Here is a 9,512-nt window from a genome sequence, read left to right as displayed (position 1 = left end):
CTAAGTAATGATTAAATTATTTAAAAAAACAAACAAGCAGTTACACAGACTCAGTAGCTGCTTTGAGATCCTCATCCATCCCTGTTTCTAATTTAATTTTCTAACATTTTTACATATTTTACTAAAACTTCATGTACTTTGGAAATATTCTTTACTTCATGTATTTTCACTTCTGCAGCGCTTTTACAAAATTATTTTTTCCAATACTGTAAGCACATTTTTTAACTACAGATATTTTAATTTTATATTAAGTTTGTAAAAGATGATATATCCTATCATGTCACCTGACACGACATGATAAAAAATAAAGACTCATGTTCAAAAACAAAAACAGATGATAAGACTTTTTTATATTCAAAAATGAGATTTTAATGTTTTGTTAAGAAGTGTGAATCTTGTCCACAGAGAAAAAATGTCATCAGGAATCAGAGTTATACAAAAGCTTCACATTCACCCTTTTAGTCTCAACACAGCCGATGTGAAACACTGTTTCAGGGCAGGCTGACCGTCTGTCAGGACAACAAATCCTGATCAATTGCAGCATTTCACACCACCATTGCTGCTGCCTGCCATCAGTCTGCAGTAGTATAAAGCATGTAGTCAGAGCAGAAAAGCTCAGAGTGGAAAAACACACCAAATAAACTCTTAGAAAAACACTCTGAAATAATATTAAAGAGGAGTAACGAACAGAAAAGGAACATTTGGCCTCATGAGGATCCACTGATCCGTCATGTCTGCATTTCATCCGACACCACATTTAAAAGAACAAAAATTGGATTATCCTGCTCATCTTCCTTGAGCAGCTGAGATTTGGCATTTTTCTTCAGTGACTATTTGGTCAGTTTGTTTGTTATTTCCACTTCTCTCAGCAGTCGTTGGTCACTTCTCCCACCCTCTCTCAATCTGTAATCAATACGGGCTGATCCGTCAGAGGACAAAGACCAGGACTCATCTGAACAGAGACAAAGATAACACCAATCAGACTGACTGTAAATCAAAGTCAGCAAAGTTCAGACTTTGGAACAATTCCAGTCAGCGTCTCTGGATTATTTAAATAATCAAACTATTCAAAATAATCAAATGTATTTATTTATTCTTTTGACAACTTTGTGTTTTCATGATTCTATGTTTTTTACTTTTGCTGATGAACATCAGATAAAAAATAAAAATAAACTTTTACTGGTATTAGCCTTAAAATCAGGTTCTGGTTCTATTTCAGCGTTACTGCTGTTGCCTGTTAACCTCTGACCTGCGGAGGCTGCGAGATTCGTACAGCGTGTCGTCCTCGTCGCTGTCCACCGCATCCATCTCCACAGCATCGTCCTCATTGGACAGTAGACCATACTTCTTTCTGTGGGTGGGCTTCTTCAGCCTGACGACATCATCACAAAACAGACATTTACTATTAACTGGACGCCACTGTGCTCCAAACAGGTAGTTGTAATGTCCAGCACTTAAAAAAAACACGGGTGAATTATGATATTTATGAACTGAATGTGAAATGTTAGGAGAATGACATTCTTAATGTAAAGGCACTTAAACAAGTGATGGCCAAAACAAATCGAGACACTGGTAGACCAGGATTAGTGTTAAGTGTTACCTCCTGAACCGCACAGTGAGTCCAGCAACTTCACACAAACGCACGACTGACACTCTGCACAGGTGTGTCACATCGCTAATATGAGACAGAGCTTAAAACGACTGAATTTACAATGACGTTTGGTGTGACATCACTCAGGTGGGAACCAAACCTGTGATTTCATATGAACACCACAGCTTTAAATGATGGGAGAGACCAAAGGCCAGCAGCCTGTCACTAAACCTTCAGGTTGATGAAGTTCAGACTGAGGTTACACAATGTGTCCAACTGGCTCTGACTCACTGACAAACTAATGGCGGGACTGAAGAGTGGCCACTAAAAGGCTTGCTCTAGTGTAAGTTTAGAAATTGCCAATCCTCATATGTGGACAAACATTAAGCCGCACTATTCACAGTTTTAAAGTTTCTCCGCTTCTCAAGTTGAGGACACATTGTGTCTCACGTGACTTCCGTTTGGCTTCTGTAAATATTTGTAATTATTGTGACAGTTGGCCCTCGATTCTGACTGCATAGTCTCCGTCTGTAAGGAGCAGGTTCGCTGACTTCAAATTAAAAACGTACTTCTCACCAAAGACTACGTCGGATGAAACGAGAGGCCAAGTTCCACCTACTGTTATCAGAAACGGTTACACTGAGAGAAGTGATAGGAGTTTGGAGTGTATGCCGAACTAAAAACGGTTACTAAAACATAATGCAGGACTTATATATAGTCATTTACAACACATAAAAACAGCTTATACAAGCGGAAGTTTTAAGTTGTTAGATTTATGGAGGGAATTCGGCTTTATGTATGTTACTCTATTCTTACTTTTGGATTTCTCTAATAACTTGTCAGATACAGTAATATACACAACCGTGTACCCCGAGAATGCAATCTATGTCAAAAAGCTAACAATAAACGTGCAGCACCTTATAATCAGCAGACTCCATTCATAAATCCAGTTTTTTAAACTTTCTTCGCTTCTCAAAAGTTACTGAAGTACTGTAAAGTGATTTTTTGAAGCTGGAAAATGTGCTCTTCAATTCGGCTTTCACCTGATCCGTAAATATTTCGAATTATTTTGGACATTTTAGGCCGAAATTGTGACTGCGTAGCGACTGTAAGAAGCATGGTTTTTGATCTTGAATTAAATTGTAGTTCTCACCGCACGGCTCGGATGAGGAAGTAGAGGACGCCGATTATAGTGATGCCAACGAGGACGTAGAGGGCCCTCTGGATCATCGAGCTGTCCACGTTGAAGGTATTAAGCGGACCCTTGCTGGTGCCGTTTATGGCGTTAACCCTGCTGGAGTTCGTCGCGGCGGTTCTACGAGTTTCGGTGCTGTTCTTCACCTCCTCCGCCACGGACAAGGGAACCCAGCATACCGATACAAGAACCGCTGAGAGACTTCGATAAAAAGTCATTTTATATTTGAAAACTCTCAAAACAAAAAATAAGAAAGGAAGCTTAACGACTTTCGAAGCGGTTCGGAAGCAGAGTCCCAGATACACGTAGCGTTAGCTAAACTGTACCGCCACACTGTTGACAATCCCAACAAGGAAGTTTACGTCCAGCAAGGGTCGACGTCACAACAAAGATGGAGTCGCAGTCGTAGGGCCGCACGTTACCGCTCACCGACCAATCATTGCAAACCAATCCGCAGAAGGAGGCGCGGGGTTTACGCAGCACTGTACCACAAAATACACCATGAACCCAACACTTTAAAAATTATACAAATATAAAAATGGACGCTAAAGTTTTTTTGTGTTTTAGATTGTAATTTATTTTATTTTTAAGCATTTATACTTCATCTAAGCTTATTTGTTATACGTTATGTTTAATAGGCTGCTGTAACAAGTTCTAGGATGAATAATGTAACCTATATCTTACCCTATCTCACAAAGGGACTCAAAAAGAACCAGTATAACACAAATTGATCACTGATGAGTATAAAGACACGCAGACACACAACAAGGATACAAAACCAGCTGTTGTCACTGTTCTCACACTGTTGTCTGAGTCACTGAATGTAATCCAGAAAAAAAACTTGCTGGTTCATGTGAACTTTTATACTGTTTACAGTGTAGTTTTTATTTGTTTAATCAAATGTGACAATGATAGAAACACACACACACACACACACACACACACACACACACACACACACGCGCGCGCGCGCGCGCACAGAGGGTAAACGGTCTGTATTTGTATGGACCCCAAAGTGTAGATTCAGCCATTCACACACTGCTGATGGCAGCTACATTGTAGCCACAGCTGCCCTGGCTGCCGGACACTGGCGACACCGGCCCCTCCGACCACCACCAGTCAACGGGTGAAGCTTCTTGCCCAAGGACACAACGACCGAGGCTGAAAATAATTAAGACCACCTGATGTATTTTAAATAGTTTGGTATTTCTTTTGTATATTCTATTTACTTTACTGGAATATTGGTAAGACGATATTTTCATGTAATTGATGACGTATAGGTATCAACGTAATAAGGACACATAGAAAAAATTAAAAAGTAAAGAAGAGACAATCGTGGTATGGATGTTGACAATGCACACTTCTTTTCACTGGAGGGCACTCTGCAACTTTGCTGATGGCAATTAAAATACAACAACCAGCAGATCAGAGCAGAGTGGGCTAGAGCAAAAAGTAAATCACTAACTCCACATAACAAATGTTAGGGAATTATGCTTATCTTTCATCAGTCCAAAGGTTTAACAATTTTTTTTAGTTTACTGTGGACTTCTGTACAATCAGGAGAGGCGCCATCTGGTGGATATTAGACGGACTGCAGGTTTAAAGCATTTCTCACTGGCTTCTCTTTTCAGATAATGATGTATTTAGTGTTGTGCACTCATCCTTTCATGTTCACAAATATCTTTATGGAGTCCCGGAATTCAGTTTGATAATATTTTTAATGTCTCTTTAATTTTTGCACCCTCTGGAGTGCTCAAATAAAAGTCCTGCAGCTTGTTTAAGTTAGGAAGCTGTTGCCCCAAGGTTACCACAGTATGATGTCTTTGAAATATAGAGGTTATCTTAGAAACAATAATAATCCTTAGCACAACACTATATCAAACTGCAAATAAAGCTGTGGAGTGCGTCTCCTGTTTGTTCGTTAAAACCTGACCAGAAACTGATGAGATGCAAAGAAGGAAGCGCCTCAGTGTTTCAGCGCTGTGCTTCTGCGGCGCTGGGCACGTGTGAAAGAGTGGTTTGATTCGCGCAGAATCAAAGTCTCCACATGTCACGCTAATGTACATTTATGTATTTAGGTTATTTCTGTATTTAGGCTGCTGACAGAACTTCGGTGACTGAGAGGATGGTGGTCCAATAGGAGTGCGACTCGGCTCCCCCGCGGGGCTGTGATTGGTCTGCGGGGTGGCGGTGGGGCGGGGCTGTGAGATTACAGCAGCATCTCTCTCCCTCCGCAGATCCATCAGACATCTGGAGCAGCCCTACCCGGGAATCAGACCCCTGAGCATCGAACGCTGACACCCTCCACCTACTCACCCCGGTGTTCGCAGTCTGTTTCCCGACACGTACCCGCTCTTCGGTGTTGCTGTGGTGGCTCTGTGGGCTGCATCTCCGGAGGGAGGCTGCTGCGCTCCGGAGAGACGGACGGTCCGTTTCTGCCAGTGAAAACACGGAGGTACTAAGCCTAAACCCGGGAGGATGGTGATGGACTGAGCTGATCCGACGTCTGAGAGGTTTTTAGGGCCCGATGGAAGCTGCGACACATCTGGACCTGGAGCGTCTGGATCCCGGCTCCAGCTTCAGTCTGGATTAAAGAGCCGTGCTCATCACCGGGGGTTCGGTGTATTTGTTTTCTTCTTTTAGTTTTTGCCCTTTCCTCACAGATAAACGGTCCTGATTGAGAGTTTGAAGGAGCAGGCGGATCCCCCTCCTCCTCCTCCCCCTGCTGGTCTGGATTAAAGCCCATCAGGATCATGAATCATCCCCCCTCCGTGACTCTAATCTGGGTTTTACCGAGCTGGATTTAAATCTGAGATCTGATCGGGATTACTCTGTTCCTGGTTCTGATCGGGTCACATCTGGCCCGGTCTGAACCGGTCCCGGAACTGGTGTGATCTTTGACTCGGTCCCGGTCTTCTTGGTGCTGGTTTGGGGGAGGTCTGCTATCATCATGCCGACGTCCCGGCCTGGTTCGGAGCCGGTGGAGTTCTGGGTGGACGGATCAAGGCGGGACGGGACTGTGGAGGAATTCTACACCCTGAGCTCGGAGCTGGGCAGGTCTGGACCACATTATGGGGGGGCAGGGGAAAACCGATGAGTTCATATGGACACTTCATTGGGCCAAAGTTGCCTGCATGAGGGGGTCCATGTGATCCTTCAGGATTAACTTTGGCCACACTTTATAATCCATCCCGTGGATTACAGGGTTACTCATTTGAATGAGGTACCGGTTAAATACTGGTTCCTGTTGGAATTTAACGGGAAACACCGAAGCAAGAAAACGAAGCTTGAGCTTTGGTGTCAAAATGTTGTCAGCAATCTTTGTCTTCTTGTGTAATCACAGAGTGAAAATGTGTTTTATGCGCAGCATCTTGTTGTCTGCACATTCACGTTGTGTAACCAATATAAGATTTCAGACTGCGCCACTTTAAGTAGATTTAAGTGAAGGCTGTTAAAAAATATTGATAACAGTAAAACACAGCTGCATCACGCGCTTGGTGCACGCGTATAATCTATCTATCTGGTGTATGTATCTATACATATTTGTAATGATTTTTAAAATGAGGTATATTTTTTATCAAAGAGGTTTTGCATTTTTAAGACTGGTATTTGATTTGGTTATTTAGCTCTTAGCTCTATCTATCTATCCAATTTCATACTTACTTTTTGATGATACGGGAATTATTTCCATTTGCCGATACAAGTTTTTTTGAACAATTTACAATACAGTTTGTCAAATATTTTATTAATATATTTGAACACTTTACAGATTTTTATTAATAAATCATATTAATATCTTCCAGGTTTTCAAGTCAGTATTGATGTGGATATTTTGAAACATAAAAAAATGACAACATAGAAATAAATACATTCAAATGTGTTGCATTGATCAATAAGTACTTCGGTTGCTTAAAGTACATTTAGCTTACACGTCTCTACTTTGACTGCAGCAGTTTTAATCCTGTACATTTATACTGCTGTGCTTTTGCTCCAGATGCTCTGACGCTTCAGTGTCTGCCAGTCTGTGTGGCTCATGTTTAAAAACCATAAAAAGTCAGAGCAAACATGGAATTTGAGCTAAAAGACAACAAAGATGAGTCGTGAAAGAGACCTGCAGACTGTTTGGAGCTCGGGCAGTTTGTTCGTTGTTTGAATGTTTACAGCGTGCGGTGGACTGTGTGTATTTACACACTGTGTTTGTTGTTATCTCAGCAAACACCAACACCCACAACACTGACAGCAGATCTGCAGAAAATGATGAAAATGATGTCAGCAGTGAAATCAAACGTGTGAGCATGCCGCCACCAGTTCTATTACCAGGTGTCCTGTTGCCATGGAGACCAGCCAGGACTGTGTGTGTGTGTGTGTGTGAGAGAGAGAGAGAGAGAGAGAGAGAGAGAGAGTCTGTGGATGCTTCTCAGATGGATCTGTTTCCTCCATCTGTCCCGGCAGAATACCAGATCCCTAAACACACACACACAGAGTTGTGGTTGTGATCCCATGTCTTAATTGGACTTACCCTTAAGTAATCTTACTCTAATCCTAACTGAAACCCAACTCTGTTCCAGCTATAATCTAACTTAAGTCTAACTTTGACAGGCAGGTGTGAAAAGAAAAAAGCACACTCACAACAGAAAAGATGGGAATAAAACATCTCAAATAAAAACTCAACTTGATTTTTTTTGTATACGTCCACCAGCTGTTAAACCTTATCTAAACCTTTTTAATTTGAGTAACAGATAAGTTGAGTTTCATACTGCCAGATTCTATTGCAGAATCTGCTGGGGTATTATTGGATGGATGAACCCGTTGTGCATGTTTCAAACACAAGGACTTCCTCTTGTAGGACCAAAAGTACCTACAGATTCGAGGCCTCTGTGTTAATTGGTTTAAAAAAATACTATTTTGAGAGAAATGTGTGAGATGTGTAAAATGTGGAGCTGCCACAGCTGCTGTAGTTCTATAAAAAGCCTCGTGTAGATGAGGTCGTGAAATTGTACTTCAAAACTGGTTTCGTTAAGGAAATCATTTCTCTTTTAGCACAAGAACAGTGTGGTGGGGGTTGAAAAGAAAGAAAACCCCACACAAACCTGGAAGAGTTGAAATGGCTGGCAGTGGACAGCTGTGAGAATATTGATGGTTACGCCCTCGTGCAATAAAGAGGATGTATGCGGTATAACAAGACACAACGATCAATTTGTTTCCCTAACTCATCCACACGAGGCCTTTTGTAGAGGGAACAGGAGCCATGGCAGATGTTTGGCTTTACATGACAACTGTAATCTCCGCATTTCAAATTTCAAATTAATCTTGAAATTTTGACTTTAATATAAAAATGGACATTCATTTTGTTTTCTTAATGTGGCCCTAATTTTCCGTCATATAGTCTAGTGCAGGGGTGTCCAACTCCTGGCCTCGAGGGCCGGTGTCCTGCAGGTTTTAGATGTATCCTTGATCCAACACAGCTGATTCAAATGGCTAAATTACTTCCTCAGCATGTCTTGAACTTTTCCAGAGGCCTGTTAATGAACTCATCATGTGATTCAGGTGTGTTGACCCAGGGTGAGATCTAAAACCTGCAGGACACCGGCCCTTGAGGCCTGGAGTTGCCTACCTCGGTCTAGTGGAACATGTCTGAATGCCCTTCAGTGGAACAAACACTAGTTTCTTGGGGGTTTTTTTCACTGCACCAACATTTAAGTACCAGCAGGAACCAGTAAAAAGTCTAAATGTTGTGTCATTCATACAGTAGAATAATTATCAGTGTTTCCTGAAAATGAAACTAAATTTTAGTACTTAGTTCAAGTGCCTGTTTGGCTCCAATTAAAGAATTCTCAGTTCCTCCTTTTCAGTAGCTCAGACTGGTTTCCATGTTGTACACACAGGTCTTTGCAGTGTTCAGGTTTAACTGTTTTGTGTTTCCTTCCAGAGGAGCGACTTCTATTGTGTATCGCTGTGAGGAGAAACAGACCCAGAAGCCCTACGCTGTCAAAGTCCTCAAGAAAACGGTCAGTGAACCAGCATGATGGAGACTTTAACCTTCAAAAATCTGTAGGGTAACACTGTTCAGCAGAAGATATTTGTTATGTTTTGACTTATAAGGGTAAATCCGTCCATTCTGATCATGTTTCTTCTGTTGCAGATTGACAAGAAAATTGTTCGCACCGAAATCGGCGTTCTGCTGCGTCTTTCTCACCCAAACATTGTAAGTATATGCGATATATGTTATTGGGGTTTTCTCTCTATAACTGTAGGGTCTTTACCCTCCATTATAGAGCACTTTGAGTGGTTTGGCACTATCTAAATGAAACTAAACTGAATGGAAAAGAGGGTTGAGTGCCTAAAATAGGTTTTGTGCCGAGCTGTAACGATGCTTGTTTAAGGGAGTCTGTGGGAATTGGGTTGTCCTTGGACCCAGCCTTGGTTCCATTTGGCTGCAAACAGGTAAACGTTTTTCTGAAATGCATTTTCAAAACCATCAGAAACTTAAACGTGGATCTGCATTTGTAAAGAATTATTTGATGGGTGGAAATGGAAGTCTTAGCCCAGAGATCCACTAGACCCCAAATGATCTATCAGATGACAGCCAATAAGCTCCCAGACTGTGAGCGGTCTAGTTCAAGTCAGGTCACTCGTAGAATATTTATATGTATTACTTAATCAAAACTTTCCTCCAGCTTTTAATGTCGTTGGATAAAAGCGTTGTAGAGTTGTGAACTTTCAAAT

General features: G+C 41.6%; 2 protein-coding genes across 2 annotated transcripts in view; one reads left to right on the top strand and one right to left on the bottom strand.

Annotated features, from left to right (window-relative positions):
• Positions 1-344: 344 nt before the first annotated feature.
• fam174c (family with sequence similarity 174 member C) lies at positions 345-3,195 on the bottom strand. The gene is made up of 3 exons (XM_005734969.1): positions 2,745-3,195; positions 1,250-1,372; positions 345-952 (listed from the first exon to the last, which is right to left on the bottom strand). Exons 1-3 carry the CDS (start codon positions 3,002-3,004, stop codon positions 949-951), a joined length of 387 nt encoding a protein of 128 aa, XP_005735026.1. The 5' UTR covers positions 3,005-3,195; the 3' UTR covers positions 345-948.
• Positions 3,196-4,891: 1,696 nt separating this feature from the next.
• Positions 4,892-9,512, top strand: part of LOC102194929 (calcium/calmodulin-dependent protein kinase type IV) — a 21,186-nt gene continuing 16,565 nt past the window's right edge. The window contains exons 1-3 of the mRNA XM_005734970.2: positions 4,892-5,843; positions 8,716-8,794; positions 8,929-8,991. Coding sequence (XP_005735027.1) covers positions 5,737-5,843; positions 8,716-8,794; positions 8,929-8,991 — 249 coding nt within the window. The 5' untranslated portion in view covers positions 4,892-5,736. The remainder of the gene's footprint in view (positions 5,844-8,715; positions 8,795-8,928; positions 8,992-9,512) is intronic.

This window comes from Pundamilia nyererei, unplaced genomic scaffold, assembly GCF_000239375.1.
Source record: "Pundamilia nyererei isolate P.nyererei 1_Seehausen unplaced genomic scaffold, PunNye1.0 scaffold00061, whole genome shotgun sequence".
NCBI lineage: Eukaryota > Metazoa > Chordata > Actinopteri > Cichliformes > Cichlidae > Pundamilia > Pundamilia nyererei.
Note: the sequence above shows the minus strand (reverse complement) of the source record. Positions and strands in the feature narration are given on the sequence as shown.

Bases quoted from the DNA above. Each gene is read 5' to 3' on its own strand.
- fam174c (XM_005734969.1), bottom strand. From the start codon at position 3,004: ATGACTTTTTATCGAAGTCTCTCAGCGGTTCTTGTATCGGTATGCTGG. The intron at 1,373-2,744 runs GTGAGAACTACA...TGATGTCGTCAG, and splicing joins TTCCTCATCCGAGCCGTGCG to GCTGAAGAAGCCCACCCACA.